This window comes from Phyllostomus hastatus, unplaced genomic scaffold (assembly GCF_019186645.2).
Source record: "Phyllostomus hastatus isolate PE091 unplaced genomic scaffold, TTU_PhHast_1.1 phas_scaffold_345, whole genome shotgun sequence".
In the NCBI taxonomy this organism is placed as follows: Eukaryota; Metazoa; Chordata; class Mammalia; order Chiroptera; family Phyllostomidae; genus Phyllostomus; species Phyllostomus hastatus.
In genome coordinates, this window is record NW_025334024.1 from 4,348,827 (window position 1) to 4,368,580 (window position 19,754).

At 46.3% G+C, this 19,754-nt stretch overlaps 1 protein-coding gene across 3 annotated transcripts in view; it reads right to left on the minus strand.

Annotated features, from left to right (window-relative positions):
- Window positions 1-752: 752 nt before the first annotated feature.
- The window catches only part of USP10 (ubiquitin specific peptidase 10), a 60,069-nt gene continuing 41,067 nt past the window's right edge, over window positions 753-19,754 (minus strand). For all 3 annotated transcript variants that reach the window (XM_045818606.1, XM_045818608.1, XM_045818607.1), the window contains 10 exons: window positions 16,328-16,419; window positions 15,703-15,812; window positions 15,239-15,294; window positions 14,898-15,001; window positions 13,854-13,953; window positions 12,851-13,028; window positions 10,069-10,234; window positions 6,440-6,584; window positions 4,575-4,640; window positions 753-1,764 (listed from right to left, as the gene is read on the minus strand). In XM_045818606.1, the coding sequence (XP_045674562.1) occupies window positions 1,577-1,764; window positions 4,575-4,640; window positions 6,440-6,584; window positions 10,069-10,234; window positions 12,851-13,028; window positions 13,854-13,953; window positions 14,898-15,001; window positions 15,239-15,294; window positions 15,703-15,812; window positions 16,328-16,419 (1,205 nt within the window). In that variant the 3' untranslated portion in view covers window positions 753-1,576. The remainder of the gene's footprint in view (window positions 1,765-4,574; window positions 4,641-6,439; window positions 6,585-10,068; window positions 10,235-12,850; window positions 13,029-13,853; window positions 13,954-14,897; window positions 15,002-15,238; window positions 15,295-15,702; window positions 15,813-16,327; window positions 16,420-19,754) is intronic.

Here is a 19,754-nt window from a genome sequence, read left to right on the forward strand (position 1 = left end):
AGCTCAGTGCAGCGCTTCAGAACAGGGTTTCACTTCACCTTCAGCCGGGTTGCTGCTGGGGTGGGCTGCTTCCTCCAAAGGTAGTTCAGCTTCCAAGCACCACATCTTCCAAAAGAATCGTACGTAATTCTAATGAGAAGCTAATTGTAACACGGCTGGTAAGCCAGGCAAGTGAATCGGAGTAGGGTAACAACGGAATGAGCGGGGTAATGGACAGGACAGTGATTTAAAAGCGAGCTCTGAGCGTGTGGGTGGGGGAGAGAGGGCTGGCAGTGGCAGGTACGGGGTACAACTGGGAACACCGGGTGGGAAGGGGAAGAGCTCAGGAGACAGACTCGGACCATGTACAGCTGCCTCTCTGGGGGTCCAAGGACATTTCTATGAATCGTCTGCACAGGGCCCAGTGGCACAAGAGCCACTGGGGGTGGCCTGACCCGAGTGTGCCTGCGTCTCCTCCCCACCTCTTCTGTCTAGGAAGGCTTCCTTTCCACAACCCGAGGGTGGCGTCCCGTGCTGCTGAGACACCCCAGCGGCACACAATGAAAAGGTGCTAGAGGCAGAAACAACGCAGGGACACTTGATCTCCCGTCCCACTAGTTGAAGACTCGGACAAAGCCGCTTACCCAAATCACCACAGTTGTAACTGTGGGAACATTAAAGGAGCATAGCCCAAGTCTCTCCGGCCGATCCACGGGCCTGAGTTCCGGTGGCGGGGAAAGGCGCTTGCAGTCAAAGAAACACTAAGCACAGTATTAAACCAACTTTGTGATTTTTATTGATGGGCGACGACTTTATATCCTAGGTATCACTAAACTGTGTACAACTGGAGACGTGGCATTGTAGAAGAGCAGGCAGAAGTGAACAGAGTGGACTTAAGGAAAGATCAATCTTCGTTATTTTGCCCGTGTTTCACTATGTGTACACAGAAGCATGAATGCAATTTGAAATCTTTTACTGGCAATAAAGTTACAATCACCCATCAACGTGACTAACACCTTAACTCCGAATATTTGATCTGTAATGTGTATGTAAGCAGTTTCTCATCACACAATTATTAAAATGTATTTTTAGGAACCAGCAACTGATTTTTTTGTGTTTATTTTTCTTTTGAAGAACTGTTTCTTCTCTGATAACTGGCTCATTCTTATCATTTATCAAAAACTAAAGGGTGGGGGAGGAAAGTGTGATGGACTAAAAAATTCATTTTTTAAGGAAAGATAAAATTCATTTTCACAAATTTACAAGTGTTGCTGGTGCAGAATTTATTCTAAGCAATCAGACTAGGAATCAAAGACAAGTTCTCCTTCTTACTCAGGAATCACCATTATTTCAGAATTATGGATTTTTGTGTATTTTCTTAAATCAAGCGAGAGTCTGTTTCGACCAAATGATTTTGATTTGGAAGTTGGAAGTCAACACACACTATGTTGCGCACGAACTGCAAGGCATCTCCTTTTCACTGGAGCCCGTTTCTGCCAGAGGGAGGGAGCTCTCTCCAGGGCACCACCGGAGAGAGGGAGGGAGTCAGTGGGAGTGGTGTTCTACAAGCGGGCGTGGGCACACAGCGCAGCGGCGGTCACAGCAGGTCCACTCGGCGGTAATAGAGGAGGTAGGCTGTGCGGTCTGCAGTGGGCTTCACCACCTGGTACTGGCTGATCACCTTGACCGTCTGGTCATCGATGCGCAGCCAGCCGTTCAGACCGATCTGGAAGACGTCTGTAGTGTAATGACCACCCGTCGCACTGCTGCCGTGATGGTAGACCACTGGAAGAGAGGGGAGGGGACCCAGTGAGACAGGCACCCGTCTGACGACCTCCAAAACCCCATCCTTCTCGTGAAACGCCGCACCAGGACAGGTGGGAGAGGGAAATGTAAGCACAAAAAGCAACTTATTCAAACACAAAGCCTTAAACAATTTACGAAAAGTTACATGTATACACCTGAATAACATATTTAAATGTTCAACACGTCACAAACAATAAAGCCAATGCCTGCTGAAGAGGGCCGTGCCATTTCTCAGCCCGCCGACAAGGGCCACCACCCATCTGAACCCTCACTGCTTGAGAGACAAGCCTGGAAACCAGAGCACAGACGACACTCGTCCGACTGACAGCGGCAGCAACTAACCGTCACCTGAAACTCATGCAGACACCTTACCTAGCCATGTCCACTTCGAGACTGTTCGAAAGAGAGTATCTGAGTCTTAAACAAAGACTTTATGACAACGAAAAAAATGAACAAAACCTAAATATGCACTAGAGAATGACTAGTGAATTATATTAAATAAAATGCATTTTCGTTGAAGTTATTGTTTGTGATATAGAAACAGGCCACACTACATGCAAAAATGAGAATTCTAGGTTTTCTGTGAATTGTCTTCTACGATGACTCACAGCACCCGCCCCAGAGGGGACGCAAGGGCTGCCGGCCGGGCCGCCTGAGTGTGCGCCTGTGGACAGCCCTCGCCCTGGCCGGCCTCGGGGTAATCACGACGGGCCGCACAGGACAGCAAGACTGTAGGACAATCAGGTGAGACACCAACGACGGCACCAACACAGGGTCACGGCCTAACCACATGCAGGCCACAGTGACTGAGGCTGCCCCCGGGCAGGGAAGACACCGACTCCGAATCCGGTTTGGGGTGCTCGTCCTGGGTCTCCCCCGCCACGACCTACCTGACTGGGGCGAGAGCTCTTTAAAAGTGACGGAGTCAGTAGGATTTAATGGACCTGTGGGTTTAACTGATTTGTATTTTCTATTAAGATACTTCCACTCTAGAAATTCAGAACAGAATAGCACGCTACATGCACTCAGGTTTCCTAAGCAGCAGCCTGGTAACTACCATGTCCACATGTCACAGACAGCTGGCCGGCCGCCTGGCAGGAACCAAACTGAGAACGATGAGCTTTTTCTTTTAAAAAGCTCATCCATTTTACTCTTTCTTTGGTCCCACAATCAGAAATTTTTCTAAGTACCTCTTTACTTACATGTTACAGAAAATTCTGACTAATCCTGTGACCTTACTTCTGAGATCAGAAGACTCAGGATGAGGATTCAGGAACATAGGCAAGAGGACGCAGGTGCGAATCCTGGGCCATGGTGGGTGGGTGGGTGGCACATGCACTCTCACTGGGGCCGCTTGACCAGAAGACAAGGAATTCCTAAACCTTGGCCTTGACCATCAGCCTTCCCCTACACAGGCCCCAAGGGAAAGAGCTTGCAGGTAGATGGCAAAGAAATACTTCATCACCCACTGAGACCTCGGTGCCAAACCCTAGAGAGCCAGACTGGACCCCGGGAGCAGGGGTAGGCTGCAGAGTCTGCGTGTCAGCTGAGGCCTCAGGGCCTCCATCCCAAGGCAGGGCGAGGAAAGGCTGGAGACACCCATGAGGGCAAGGTGCCCACTGCCACCCTGTCTGGGCCCCAGCAGGCTGAGGTGGGGCTCTGATCAGCTGCCTTGGGGGAGAGGAGAAAGTCGAAAGGAATAGTGCCTGGTGGGGAGAAGGAGCCAACTGCACAGAATGCCTGCTAGTGCAGCACAGAGCCTCACCACCGACCTGGGGCCAGTCCGACGTCCGACACCGTGGGGGCGGGCTGAGGGCAGAGGAGTTTAAAGCCCTGCTCCACAGGTCACAGTGGTGAATGAGCCTCTTAGGTGAAAGTTTCAGCTTATTCTTTTATAAAATGGGGACGCCACCACCTACCTTTTAGGACAGTTGTCGAGAATAAACGAGTTATAGAAAAGGTATCTAACAGAAAGGCTAATACACATGTGAGGATCAAGCAGTGTTATTTTAAATCACAACCAGGCTCACCAAATGCAATACAAAAAGGTTAACAGGGAAGCTAGAAAATTCCAACAAAAACAGCCACAAAAGCAAACACAACTGTTGCAAACAATAATTCCAAGAGACATGAAGCCCCCCAGGCCTAGAAGACTCGGGCTATGTGAAAGGGAAAGACCGGAAGGAAGGCCTGGAAGACAAGCTGGCCCTGCAGGAAGCTCCAGGGCGGGAGATACAGGGTTTTAGGGCCCCTCGCTCCGGGGACAGGCTGTGCCAGAGCCCCCCCCCCGCCCCCCATGGGGTGTTCCTGTGACTGACTGAGGAGCGTGTGAGGGCGGGCCACCCTCTCATGCACACGTGGCAGTGCCATATGGAAGATGACACGGCAGGATGCCAATTTGGGACTCGGCCTAGTTGGGTGGCTCCATGTCACGGCCATCCCTAGCACCCTGTACCACAGACACCAAAACGGCAGTGAGAATAGATCATGTCCTCTCATCGCCACCTGGCAACCGAAACCCACTCCTGTCTCAGAGACAGAAGCAACCGTGTCCAACGATGTCTTACGTGGGGTTCAGCTTAGACCTGAGAGGACATTCTGTCAAATTTCAAGCACCGAATTTCAGCTGAAAGACACATTTTCAAATGATATTCTGACTTAAAAAGTCCACTGTGACACCAATAGTGAAATCTACTGTCTATGTTAAGTGGTATTACAGCAAAATTGTGCCTGGGTAGAAACTCTTTTATTATTGCTTTAATAGGGTAACAGTGTAGAAATTTACTTACCTGCAAATAGTCTATAGGTTCTGTGGCATTTAAAATTCTTACTTTTAACTCCTGGAGAAAGCAGTTCTGAAAAACAAAATATCAACAGCTCCAATCTACAAAAGCACTAACAGAAAGGCTCAGAATCACAGAAGCCAAGGGGTCACAGCAGTCTCCACTCACGGAAATCAGCTGGCGGACCAGAAAACGTAACAAAACTCCATCCCTCTATCTGCATAAAAAATGACCCATGAGGAAATTAGCTGGGCAATGTAGTAACAGACATAACAGGCAACCAATCCATTAAAGAAATATGGGCAATATATTGAACCTATTAAACTCATGCTAGAAACCCTTTAAAAGCAGAAGCACCCCCCCTCCAAAGGAAAAAAAAAAAAAAGTCCTGGAAAACCCAAGAATTTAAAGGTTTTCATGTGAGTCAGACCACAAACCTTCTCTCACATGGCAGTGAAACGGTCCCCCGCCCCGCCCCACAGGGCACTAGTCTACCGCCAGGTCCCGAACGCCCACAGCCCCCGGTGCAGAAGCACCACTCGGACGCCAGGGAGCTCAGCTGGGGACGACCGGCTCCTTCCCTCCTCCCCACCTCCGCCATTTCCTTCCCTAGAAAGCACTCGAGGTGGCAGCTGATACAAAAATACAGATAATGAAGACAGTAAAACTAAATTATGACACACAAACGCAATACATGTAACAAGAAAAGCTACGCAAATAAAATCAGTGTAGAAACCAGACAGGTCGGTCCATCTAGATAGTTAATTTGAGGATGGGGGGAAGATGCAAGAACGGGTCCAAGGATGCCTGTTGGACCGTTTGCAAGCTGTTTTCTGGAAGCCCTGAGAACATGACAAATGCCCTAGCACGGTTCTCAGCTGCAGCCTTTCCCTTGTTCTGGTCCTGAGACAGGATCAGAGAAACACGCCGCCTGTGGGTGAAGCAGCCCAGGGTGTGAGTGGGGAAGGACATGACCCGGTGCAGGAGTCCCACCTACTAACCGAAGGGGGCAACTCCCAAGAGCGGGGCTGAAGAGCCAGCGTCTGAATCCTACGCAGAAGGACGTGGAACATCGCTGGAGTGTAGGAAAAGCCGACCATAAACACAGGGCAGCCACCCACCAGTTCCCACATCACCGGCAAGGAGTGTGGGCACCGTGCCGTGAGGAGGGAAGGAAGAGGAAGGCGACAGGGACCCAGGGGCTGTGTGAGACCTAGAGACACCATCTGTCCCCTGTCCTGTTTCCTGACAGCCTGATCTTTTGAAAATCATCTAACCTGTTCCAAGCTTCAGTGTCACACGATACAGTTTTTCACAAATTCTGAAGCTTTCAAGGAACGCTTCCTTCGAGCTGTACTTTCGGCAGGACCACGTCCACTTGGTGCTGTGGCCGGAGTGCGCCGACGCTGCTGAGCCCAGCGCAACTGACGGAGGCTTGTGGCTGACACACGCCACTAGTCTGCCCCATGTGCTCCTGCAGCCAGGTCCGACGAACCCCGCGGTGGCCTGCGGGGAAGTCTCAGCTCCCTGGGAGACGTCTACTTAACCAGGCTGGCCCACACCGTTGTTAATGTGTCATGTGAGAAAAATTACTTTGTACCATTAATCTATAAATTCTTTATAGAAAAATGACACTCATTTTAATGGATAAAACTAATTTTTCTAATCTAGTAAAATTTTATGGTTTATTTTTTTGAAGCCATTTTAATGAGAATTTTAATAGAAAAGGTCTATTAAGAGTCAATAAATTTGCAACAAAGAAGTCATGAAAAAATTCATCCTGACATTCTAAAGACACGCTAATGTGTCAAGCTCCCTGACGTCCAGGTGCACTGTCACCGTTAACGGCTTCTGCCTTACGGATTTATTACCTTTACTAATTTCCAGGTCCACAGGATACTCAATGTTTTTGATAAGCTTCTGACAGCCGCCGGTCTTCTCATAGACAAAGCGTTTCAGGTGCAGCACGAGGACAGGAGGCAGTTTTTCCAGAGTCACTCTGCGGCTGATCTCAACCTGAGACGCAAGCACACAGGACATGCTGGCGCCACACTCAGGCAGCAGAGCCTGCGCCGCCTCCCACCCAGGCCTCGGCGGGGAGCGGGCCCCTCACCCTCATGGGGGCCTCGGGACCTCGGGAACAGCTTAGAAAGCTCCAGGGGTCTTCTCAGAAACGGGCTGTGTCACTACTGCAGGGGGTACCAGAGCCCCTCTGTGAGCGCACGTTAAGAACCTCTGCTCTGCAGCACTAAGGACAAACTGGCATAACTGCAAAAATGCTAACTCAGTAGTACCTTGAGTTATATATTTATTAGCTTGTTTTTTAATAACTTATAGTATTGATAAAACTGAGGCCAATGTGTTTCTTGAATTGGATGCTTTAAGTAACGCTAACACTATTCATTCTAACCATTAATTTGATACACTCTTTCACAGATCTAATGAATACTTTTTATTAAAATACAACTTCACAAACAATACTTAACTCCTTTAATGCTCTCTGAACTTATTAACTCCTTGATGCTTCCTGTATTTACACAGAGAACACTTTGGGTAGGAATATTTGTTAAAGCAATCATCTAAAAGATAGCAGGATGCAGAAAGTGCTGGGAAAGCGATCGGAGACTGTATGTGTACGTGGCTGAAGGCATCCTAGGGCCAGACTTTCGGAAAGCAAACTCCGTGGTTATCACTTCTTCGGTCTGGTGAGTCTGCAGACCCCTGCATGCCTAGACCTGCCCACCTAGACTAAGACCCCAGGTGTGAAAACCACCTTCTGTCTACCTGTGTGCCCATCGGGTCTTCGTATTCTAGTGTCTCTGTGTCTAACAGGAACTTGTGAGTGAATGAAAGTGTGACTACAGCTCAAGAGTTAAAACCAGGGGGGATGACTCCGGCTTCCTCACCTGTGAGTCAAGGGAGCTGGACTAAGGTATCTCTGGGGTGCTTCTCAGTGTAGTAACCTAGGATTCTGACCTTAAACTTCAAGCACTTCTCTAGGTGGCTAATCTGAAATTCTTAAATGTGTTTTCCAATTGGATTTCCAGGCAAACTGAGGCACACTTTCTTATCACTCAACAAAAGCAGAGCTTTTCTATATAGCAATGTTTTGTATAATCATATTTTCCAATGGACCATCATCCTGTGTTCCACAGAAAAAAAGACATTTGTTCTAAAAATATAATAAAATTAAATTCAGTATTTTAAAAAATAAATTTAAAAAAAAAACTCACACCCCAGGAAACGTGCTCTTTGCTCTTCCCAGACATCACAAGCTGTCCCAAACGCTCCTCCCTCGCACAGCTGCCGAGTGTGCGCCCTCTTATCTGACAGCCACACGGCACCCTGGTCCCAGAGCTGGGACAGTCAGCCTTGTTCTTCTTCATGCTCAAGGCTCCACCAAAACGCCACTTCTTTCTTGAATCTTCCTCTAAACCGGCTATCTAGAATAAATCCTCTTTCCTTACCACTCTGAGAACAGGCCAACAATCCCCTCTATTCCAACCCACACTTCCTGCTCCACCCCTCCCCGAACTCCCAAGTGTCAGTGCAGCAGAAGCAAAAGAGGCAATCACAGACATGTCACGTAGAGCTTTCGGGGCAGCCTGGGGTCAGCCACAGCAGCGGGAGGAGGAGGCAGACCCGCACAGCTGGCTCAGAGGAGAGCAGGGAGAGTGGCATGGTGGCTGGGACGAGCGAGTCTGCCTTCGGAGTCACGGCTGCCACAGAACAAGCCAACTGGACAGTCCCCACAGCCACGTTCACAACCCTGCCACACAAACCAAGCTCCCTGCAACAGTATCCACTATCTTTCTCTTCCTTTAAGTTCCACCACCAAAATCTTCTTAGCTTTCTCACGAAGCCAACTGCCAAATTTCTGTTATTGGCTCCTACCACCTTTATATTTTAAACAAAACTGCCTATGAGAAGCAATCAGAAAATATGGTGGAAGGTTAGGCATAACTTCTGCAAATCCGCCAATAGGCTGGCTTGACCAATCGAAGCAGGAGACCCTTGATGAACTGAAGACCCCAGAGGAGCACCTGCTGCTTCCGTCCTTCACTCAGGGCACCAGCTGCAAGGCAAGGGCACGTCCACCTCAGCCACGCAAGGGGCTGACGGGTGCTCTGCGCTGGGACATCATTCTTCACCCCGCAGGCACTACACACCACGAGGGGGGACTCCAAACATACCAGAATGTATTTATTAAAATGCTGTGTATGACTGTGTCTTCATTCTTACATGTTTAAACTTCGGTCACCTTCAAAGTACTCTCCATTTGATGCAATGCACCAATAGAGACTTTTTTCCACTGCTCAAAACAGTTTCTGGATTTGTCAATTGGATGTTTAATGCTTCTGCCATTTTTTGTTTCACTTCTTCCACATCGGCAAAACATTTCCCTTTGAGAACTTTTTTTATCCGGAGAAACAAAAAAGGGATGCGAGGAGCATAAGATCCACTGAAGAGGAGGGTGGGGCGTGGGGGTTACGCCATTTCTGGTCAAAAACTGCTGAATGATCAGCGCAGTGCGGGTGGGTGTGCTTGCAAATCACCCACCATGAAATGGGCAGATGCGCTAAGTCTCCACTGAAGCCCAACACACCCTCACACAACGCCAGCTGGTACACAGACACAGATGGGTTCCTGGAACACTCACCTAGAAGGGAAGCCTGTACTACAAGGGGCCCGCCCTCTAGAAGATAATTTTGGTTGGTTTTGGGTCCCTCTCGTATTATTTAAATCAAGCTTCAGAGGAACACTAGAAACTGTTCAAAAAAATCCCTGCCCATAACTAGCCTGCACTCATCTCCCAACACACGTTTATGAATTCCCTGCCACGATTGAGGATATACGATGGAGAAAACACCCTCAACTGTACAGGCGGAAACTGGTGGAAGCTGGCACATCTGGACAGCTGGGAACTAATAAGCTCTCGAAAAGCAGACTCTTATCCATCTCCCTGACTAAGCTGACAAGTACACCACACTAAGCTATCATCTGCTTCTCGATGCCTGAAGACAGATTTTTATCTTTATCAAATCAAAGAACAACGGGCACCAGAACAATTACTTCCAATATTTCAGTATCCTTGAAGATCTACAATCAAATGCAAAAACAGATGTGCTATGAACCTCTTTTCTGTTCTAACCTCATGACACTATGCTCTATGATATCTGGAATGGAAACGAGCTGTTAGAACTGAAAGGACTGATTTTGTGGTATCACGGTTAGATTGCCAGACACGCAAATGTAGCTCAGGATAAATAATCTGCAAGAGCATTACCTTGTGCTACATGATTCAGAGCTAAAGGGGGCTGTTATGATCATCTGTTTAGACCATTTCATCAAAACATGTGAAAACTTAAGAGTCCAAAAAATTTAAACAACTGATTTAAGAGGCAGAACTCGAATCCACTTGTCCTCATTCCAGACTCTGTGTCCTCCCACCACACCAGAGTGCCCCGGGAGAAAGGTTCGAGACCAACCACGAATATACCTCTTGTTTGGTTTTCGTGGTGTAACCTTGGACGGATTCTCTCGCCACCAAGCTTTCCAGTGCGTCCTGGACTGTACGTATCTTGTCAGACTGGATATCCAACTGCAACGTGAAAAATGGCTGCAAAGTGGCAGATTCTTTTGAACTCTGCTGGTAAACCACAGATCTAAGAATTGAACACAAAAACAAAAATTTAAGAGACTACTCCTTCCCACTTTCTCTTAAGATTACCCAACAAGAGAAGAGGAATAAACACCGAAAATGAGACTGATACCACTTTCAGAAGACCAGAGAAAACAGAAAAGCCAAAAACATACTGAATTTAAAAATAGTTCTGCTGAATGCCACCTCCTAAGTATTTCTCACAACTAGGTACAGCGGTTGATAATTCCCCAGTTCAGTGCTCTGAAGAAAACATATTTCGCCTTCAAATTCCTCCACCTCCACTCCACATTTAATGCACCAGTTAATAAATGTGACTACCTTGCCATGGTCTCAAAATGCTGACACTTTTCATTTTCTCAAGGTATCATAGCCTGCTCTAATAAAACAGAGGAAACCTCAAGATAAACAGAATATTTTTAATGGCATTTTCCTCTATAAAAATGACTTACAAAGAAGAGGAGCAGGGTGCGTATAATAAAAAACAAGTTAACATTCCAGGAAACAGGGCTACCTCCCTCAAGAAGGAGGCTGCCAATTCAACCTTGTTTTCTTAGCTGGTTTTTCATTTCATTTTTCTTTTTCTAAGTTTTTCTGAGTAAAAATTGTGTGTTCGGCCCATCTCTCACTTAGCCTCAGCAAGGAAACGTTCCAAGAGTTCAACAAGGGATTCTATTTCTGCAGCCTAAGTGACCTAGTTTATAAACGGAATAAAACGGGTGTGGCCAGATATTCAGACTTTTCAGAGCAGATGCACGAAGAGTGAGCTAAAAGCCTTCCTGCTGAGGGTTTAACTTTCGTCCGCTGTTTTCCCAACACCACCTTAGGAGGGATCTCCACGCTCCTTTTAAGTGTCAAGACTTGAGACGGACAGCTACTCCGTTGGTTCCGAAGAGGAATGGTGGGAAAACCACTAATTAAACCTGGTGAAGAAATCATGAAGTGGTCCTCGTGGCTCAAAGGGCCTGATTTTATCAAAAGTGTCCCAGGGGGAAAAGGTGGAGAAAGGTTCTGGTTTTTCTGGGGAAACTGAAAAGCCACCAGCAGAGGAAGAATTTTGGAAGAAAACCGTTCAACTGGTCTGAATAAAGAACCATACTTACGATAGCTACTATACAAAGAAAAGGAGTCCCCAAAGTATAAGAAGCAACTCCTCTTTCCTTAACGCCTCATTTTCCAAACAGGCGTTATGAACAAACAATCTCAACAAAAAGAGCCCACAGAGGCTGAGGCCACAAGGGACCACGGCAGAGCCAATTCAGGCCAAGTTAGAAAGGTCCCAAAGTGGATTCTGGCTTCTCCCAGTGGTCGTTCTCAGACAACTGTGGTACCTTTGGGCATGCTGACCATCAGTGGCATTGCAATGCTGATACTGCAACTGGGCAAAAGTATGGTGCTCTCACTGCATCCACTTGTTCTGTTCCCTCATCACCCCCTCCCATCCCTGGGTGCCCGAGAACGCTAACATCAGCCTGCTGGTCTGAGGAGAGCTCAGAGCACATTCAGCCTCCTCTCGCTGCTTCCTGCTCCCAGCTCGGCCTGACCCAAGGAGCCATACCTGGCAAAAACAAGTCACAACAGCAGAGATTGGAGGCTGAGCATTCCCAGAGCACCACTGACCACAGGCTGACACAGAGACTCCAGAACAGAGAGGGGCCCTGGGAGTAACTCACAACGGAGGGCACACGATGACTTGTTCAAGGTCACATGGTGGCACGACTGGCTTCTAAATCCAGTCCTACAGCATCACTGACTAGCTTGTGAGGCAGTCCGAGCAGATTTCCTGAGGTTTTCATTAGCCTTTTGAGAGGTGTTCAACCCATTGTTTCAGAGCAGGGAAGAATGGAACTAACTCTCGATGCCTTGAAAGGGTGTTAGTTCCTGTGGATACACAGCACTCGGGACAGCGGGAGGCTGAGGTCTCACTGAAGCGTGGGAGGCTCTGCTGAGAGGCCTTCAGAGAGGAAACGTGCTGTACTGAGGTTCTTTCACACTGGGGGAGTAAACCTCCCTGGAGATGGCATGAGTCTTAGTGAATTCCACACCCCAGTGGCACCAAATGGCTCTAATATAAATAAATAAACCTTGGTGAGTGCATGAAAAGCAGCTGGGCTAAGGGAACTGGGGCAGAGGAGGTGCCAGGTACTCCAGCCTAGGTGGCATGACTTCCTCTGGGCCAAAGTCTCTCTCCTACATTCCCTTAACTTTCTGACTTGGTCCTAGTGCCTAAAATCCTTCCAGTCAGATACCTAAATTTCTTCTCATAACAAAACATGTGTTTCAATTAACTTGTCTTTCCCTCCTTACCTGCGAGTAGGTTCTGCGAACAGCAGAACTAAGGGAATGTCAGTGCTGACGGGGAAGTGCGGAACTCACAGTGGCAGCCAGGCCCCTGGGGACAGCGCCCCCCACCCTCCATAGAGAGGCCACGGCGCGTGGTGTGAAAGCAGTGGGGACTGGCAAGGGAAGGACTGGGAGTCCCAGAAAAGAGAGGGCACGGAGGTGCAAAGGTAAACCACCAAGCCAAAATTTTTAGGACAAGTCTTACATCCTCCCCCTTTCGCAAAATTTCAAAACCCTGAGAAAGGCAAATACGAAATTATTCCAGAAAAGCATAAACCTGATGTGTCCCCCGAAAATGCCGGTGATTGGAGTCTGAATGAAGTCCGCCTGGCGCGTGACTGAAGTCTTATTTCTGGGGCCCACTTGCTCCCACTCGTCCTCGCTTCCTTCGCCTGGTTCCTCCTGCTCTTCCTCGTTCTCCAAGTGGCTTTTGGGTCCATTGGAAACAGTAAGCTCTGAAAAGCAGACAGTCTGCTTAGGTTACTATTTACAACAAGAACAGCAAAAAATTAAAATATTAAAGTTAAAAAAAGAGAAAGTTCTACACGCATTACCTACACAGACCGGTCACTTATAGTTCGAAGACAAAACCAGGGTGTGTTCTACAGCGAGAGCAAACAGTGTGTGCAACTACCGCACCCCTGCTCGCTCACACAGCTTTACAAGCATTCTCGGGACAAGCGGGGAAACTTGAAGGCGGACTAGAAAGTAGATATTGTGTAGTTACAGTTACTTTTCTAAATTTGCTAAGGATGCCAGACATGTAGAAAAATTCTCTTATCCTCAGGAGATGTACGCTTTAGCACTTAGCAGTGAACTCAACTGCTATCTGCAACTTAATGTTGAGGCATTCAGGAAAAACACGCACACACGCTCTGTGCGCATGTGGAGAGAATGACGACACGTCAACAACCTCAGAATCCAGCAGTGACAGAGGCAGTCACTAAACTGTTTTTTCAGTTTGATCACTTTGCTAATTAAAAATTGAAAGAAAAAAAACAAGAGATTTTTTCAAATATATCCAATTTATCCAAATACACATATATGGATAAACTTATCAGATTTGCCCAAATAAAACATTCTCAGTGGTACATGAAGCACAATGTAAAAATAACCAGTTATCTTAACGAGTAAGGGATTTTGAAGGGCAAATGACCGGGGGGGAGGGGGGGGGGCTCGAGGGAAGAGAAGCAATTTAATATATGAGTATATAACATTTATTTAAAAATAATTAAGAAAGTGTTCTCACACATTTTTGTAGCAAATACAGCATAACCTACTTTCATTATTCGGCGAGAGAAGTTTCTTGAGGTTCAACATTTCCTCATGAAGCCCGTTTAGAATAAAGCCCAAGTATTCCTCAGCATCTTCTTGTCGACCCTGAAAAGGTCAAACGCAATCACATTAATGTTAAGCACTTACTATCTAAGACCAGCGAGGAATGTGACACCCGCATATTCAAGCTATGTGCCTCTTAAATTGTCAACACCTCTTCATATAAAGTGTTTCCCCCCAAAACATGCTGAGTTTTTCTTTGGGCAGCTGAGACTTGGGGAGGGAGAGGATGAAAGGAAGGAGGGGTACACTAAACACTTATCTTCAAGTGACAGAACTAATAACAATCTTGATTATGCTTTTCTGTATTTCTGAAATCTTTTACAATAAATATACATTCTCTTTATAAGAAAGTTATTTCAGAGCTGGTTTTTTCTGTTAAATGAAACAGAAGACCAAGCCGTGGCTGAGGAGGGCCACCTCGCTGCACAGCCCCAGGGTTCTCACTAGTACCAGGGCCGTGAAAGTAGCAGCCCCAGATGTCCCCTTCGGCTCAGGCGCCTGAGGAGCAGCTAAAGCCTGTGAGTATGATGACAGCAGAACCCCTCCTGATCGCAGCCACTACCCCCGGCCCAATCGCCCCACTCTGCCTCAAAGGCAGTACAGTACAGTGGTTAAGGAGCTGACTCTGAAGCCATGCTCTGCCATTCATTAGCTGTGTGACCTTGAACAAGGACTTCACTTTTCTCAAATGTAACAAGGAGAGACTAATCCCACTTTACTCACAGGGTTAAGTCAATACATAAAAGAACTTATAACAGTACTTGGTGCACACTAAATGATATGGGAGTTGGCTCTGATTATGATGATTACCACCATCCTCTTCAAATTCATCCAAGCTCCTGACTGTACAACAAGCCTAAATCTACCAAACATATCACCAACCACAGCACTTAAAGCAGAGAGCAAGCACTGAGTGAGCAAAGGTAAGGCACAAAATGGAACAAAAGGCAACACTTTCTACTGGCTACGACAGAGAAGTCCCAAACCTTTTCAGACAGGCTCGACTTGATGACTGTCAGGAGTCTATAAATATATGTGGGTTCAAAGGCAGCTCCAGGGCGGATATCCCTCACGATTTTATCCCCAAGAGCTGCAGTGGAAAGAGGACACAGATTTTTTTTTAACAAAAAGGAAGTCTGAAGATGACAAAAATTAAAGTCATCCAAACTCCCTCCCATGCCCACCCATTGTTGAAAATAGCATAGATATAGTGACCTACATTAAAAAAAATTTTTTTCCCCCAATGAGGCTGAATTTATCAAATTCAGTCATTTGACCTCCCAACTCACAATACGTACTAACATCAGAAGACCTCACTTCCACTCACCTTGTCTGGGTTTTGGAGGTACTGGCATATTAGTAAACTCATTCATTAGCCGAACACTAAACGTGGGAGAAGAAATGGTTAGTCATGCACTGTTTCAAAAACATGCTTTTACTAAAAAGCTTTGATGGCTAAGTAAAATATTAATTAATATGAAGACAGCAGATTTTAGGCAACCAATGCCATAATAGCTAGTGAGTTCCTAAATCTTTTCTACATAAAATTTTGGTAAATTGTAAGTGATAAACTGGTAAACACTGAAATTTAATTCCCTGGATCTAAGAAAATAAACAATGTTTCAACTGCATTTCTAGTTAACTTCTATACAAAATCATAAATACTAAATTAAAAAAATAGTACTATAGAACTCACTTGCAGGAAATGAAGAACTCTACTAAGCTATGTGAGTTCCAATGATTGGAGGGGGAAACCCGCTCCCTCACCACACTTTTAAGCACCTTACTTACAAGCTGTCTATCATGGGCGTGGACGTACAAGGTCTTTGCACTTTTGAATACAGAGGAATGAACTTCATCAGGTGATACATCGGAGGGCAAGCAACCAGTGCCTGCAGTGTCTGCACATTGGCAAGAAGGCAGTGTAAAGGAAATCAAACGGGCGCGCAAATTTCCAAAAGGCACATCAAGCACGAGAGCATACAAAACGAAGCAAGCCAAGGACACTGAACAACTTAGCTATGTAAGCGCAAAAGGGAATGAACCAAATAAACCAATTTAAACCAAGGGGTGACTGCCTTCTGATACCCACATAAGGGTTTACTCTGCAATCAGCAGTTTACAGACAAGAACAGGATTCTGTCAAGATAATCAAATCAAGGAAAACATAATTTCCCGTTGTAAATGGTCACTGCCCTATTATTCGGGACCACTCCACTAAGATTAAAACTCGCCTGATTCTGCCATTACCAGGTCAGCAAATTTTCTTTTTGGGGGTGAGGACATTGGCAATAACACTGTTATAAGCAAGGTAGGCAGACTATGTAAGGAACCAAGATTCTGGAACCAAAACTGAGGGGAGATGGCCCACGAAAGCTGCAGTGAGCCCGGCCGTGGGGACGGCGTCTAAGGATACGGCATTAATGTAGCACCAGTTTCCTTTGTTGATCAGTCCGCGGGGTTGCAGCGATACCGGTTTATGTATTAGTGTTACATTCTCCAGTAACTCTGGAAGAGTAAAGAAGCATATTTAAGAAGTTAATAACATCTAGTGAATAACATCATTTTTCCACTTTTTTCTGAGTGTTCCAAGCCCTGCCAATATAGCACATATCCAAAGAAAAAGGCATACAATGTTAAAGCTTCATTCTATTCAACATTATGTACGTTATTTAAGAATTAAATCTTCTTATCCTCAACTGAGGATATGTTTCCACTGATTCCAGAGAAAGAGGAAGTGGGGGGAGAGAAACATCAATAGGTCGCCTGCCATACACACCCTGACCAGGGATCAAACCTGTAACCCAGGTATGTGCCCTGACATACCTATAACCTAGGCATGTGCCCTGAATTGAACCCTCAACTTTTTGGTGTATGGGACAATGCTCCAACCAATTGAACCTCCTGGCCAGGGCAATGATTGAAATTTTTAAAAACTTATTTCCCCTCAAGCACCAATATTTATTTGTCTTCTTGTGGGAATATACCTAGGGAGCACGAATAAGAAACAGAAAAGCTTAGAAACAGTAATGTCAGTACCAGAGAACAGATTTAAGAGATACAGACTTTTCCCTCAAACACTGGCAGCAGGGCAGGCCTCGGTAACAGCGTGGCCCCCGAGACCCTTGCTATATAGATGTTTCCACGCAAAACCTGACCCTCTCTCATGTCTGAATGCCCAGCACCTACTTCGGTACCCAAAACATCACCGTGGGTGCTCGATGACTGTTCAGTGGGTGACACTCCTTTTTGGGACCACTAGCTCCTACCAGCTAAATTGGATTTTTCATCAGGAGTCGAGTTTAGGGGCTGTTTTGGACACTGGGATTCCTTAATTCCAGTTAAAAACAAGCTTCCTATGCTCAGAATCACCCTTGGACATCACTCTTCTTCGCAGTCGTAAGATAGCTGTAAATGCCATCTTTATACAATGCTTCAGTGACTTAAAAATAAGTGCTTTAAGTATTTTTTTCCAGAAATGTCCTGTTATGAGACTTGTAACAGTGACAGCTACAATTTATGGACACCTTCTACACTTAGCGAGCGCTTTACAATGTACAGATGTTAACTGGCCATATTTAACCCTCAGCAACCCAGGAGTACCACCATGCCCCCTTCCCCCAGTATGGAAACTGAGGCTCGCACAGGTTAAAGAGCTGCCTGTGATTACACAGGAGCAAGGTTGCACAGCCAGCACCTGAAATGCATGCTCTGTGTGGGGCCAACAGCCTCCCTTACTCTAAACTGTGCGCGAGGAAAGAAGCACATGGTGAGCATACGTTTGATGGTAGCGTCCATCGAAGTTATCAGTCACACAAAAGAAGCCTTTTCTAAAGTGCAGTTGGACTGGCAGGTCCCAGGCTTAAGCATTAAACGAAGGAATTAATTTGCAAAATTCTAATGTCAACACACACTCATTCACTCACTCCCTCCTGTCAAGAGTAAATGCCCTCTCTCCCCTAATTGAGGAGGCACGGGGCATAATTTTCCCACTTATAAGTAAAACATTACAGGCTCAATGGGATCTGTTCAATTAGACTGAGCTTGCAAAACTCCTCTGACTGCTCATGCTACAGGGAACGGTACCCAGCCTTCAATGAGTACCAGACCATTTACAGGGCTCACCGCAAGCTCCATGAGACCATGTCCAGCACAGACAGTACTGGTCATGTGGCAGACACCGTGCTAGGAGCTTTGTCTGTATTACTCATGATCATCCTCACAACCCTGTCAGACAGACCCCAGTACCACTCCCGTTTTACAGGTGTGAAAATGAAGTCCAAAGGGATAGGTAATTGATACAGGTCACATAACTGAGCTGACACGCGAACCTGGGTCGACCTGACTCCAGAGGCTAGGCTCTTTCTTCTCAGTAGACAACAGGTTCCATTTTAAAATCCTTTTACTCTAAGACTTCAGATGCTAACTTTGCTCCACAGGTTTAAGATCTTCTACTTACAGTGCATTTTTACATATCTTTGAGTCACGTTATCACAACAGTCCCTAATTTCCAATGTGCGCCACAGTTATTTGATATAAACACTACAAAAAAATGCATTTTCAAACACACACCAATCCCAAGTGAATACCCAGCCATGATACCTCCAACGCTTTGCCAGAGATTATTTTTACATCTAGAACCTATTAAGTTTTTACAGGAATGTAAACCTCAAAATCAACTGTCTTCCAACACCACGACCTCTATTATACTCCGTGCTGCCATTGGTAGAGCCCTGCCTAGGCACCAGCTCCCCGAGGCACAGAGAAGACTAAGAGGTGGCCCCACTGCAGGAGAGCTTTCAGACAGTGAAGAAGGGACATCACAGGGCAAGCGAAGCTGAAAGGTCAGCGGAAGGGATGCTCGGCCCAATCCAAGGACTGGAGAAACCCTCAGGCAGCCAGGGGCTGATGACAACAGACGGCAGCTGATACCAGAAGAACGTCTCCAGCTGGAGTAATGGTGCCTTCTACCCAGAGAAGAACTACAACAGGAAGAGTGGGTTATCTTTTGTTTTGTGCGGGTGATGAGATAATGTGTTTACTTTTCAGAGGTGCTGATAAGGGGCAACAGGTTGACACCAGTCAACAGTATACTTACACTCACAGACCTGCAAGTAACATAGCTATACATAACATCGACACGGGCCCCTGCAATCTGGGGCTGAGACTGCGTTCTGGCAACACACACAGCAGCACACCTGAGAGACAGGCTGAGAGGACTCTGCAACAGTGGTCCAGATGCACGGGGCAGGATGAATTGGTAGTGGGGGCGGAAGCAGGTTCCAGGGTCTCGAGGGCACAGGAGGCCAAGGCTTCTGGGGCAGGTTTGGGGTAAAGGCCCAAGGGGGAGGTGTGGAAGGGTCTTAATGACATTAATTCCTGTTCAATACAGACACTGGAGGAAATGGAAAGAAAATGGCCAGGAACAGATATACAAGATCTATCTAAAACATCCCTTCCATGTTAACTGTTTTAACTGACTAAAAAAAAAAAAGAAAGAAAAGGAAAGTTTATAGATGATCAATAGTACTTTAAATTCATATCTTATTAAAAATCATTTATGTCAAGGCTAACTCCACTCTCAAAGGGGAAGCAGGTGCAAAAACATCAAGAATTAACTGCTCTAAGCTCCAATGAAAAGCATCTACTTTAATGTTCGTAACTAAGCTACATGCCCAGAATAATCTGCACGCTTGCAGGATGGAACACTCAAACTTTATGGAATCAAGAGAATAAATCCAGCTTAAAATTGACTGTTAGCTGACTTCTTTCTGACATTCAGCTGGGAAACAGCCTGTGTTGGTTGGACAGAAACCTTTAGTTTCTACATCAACCCTTCCCTT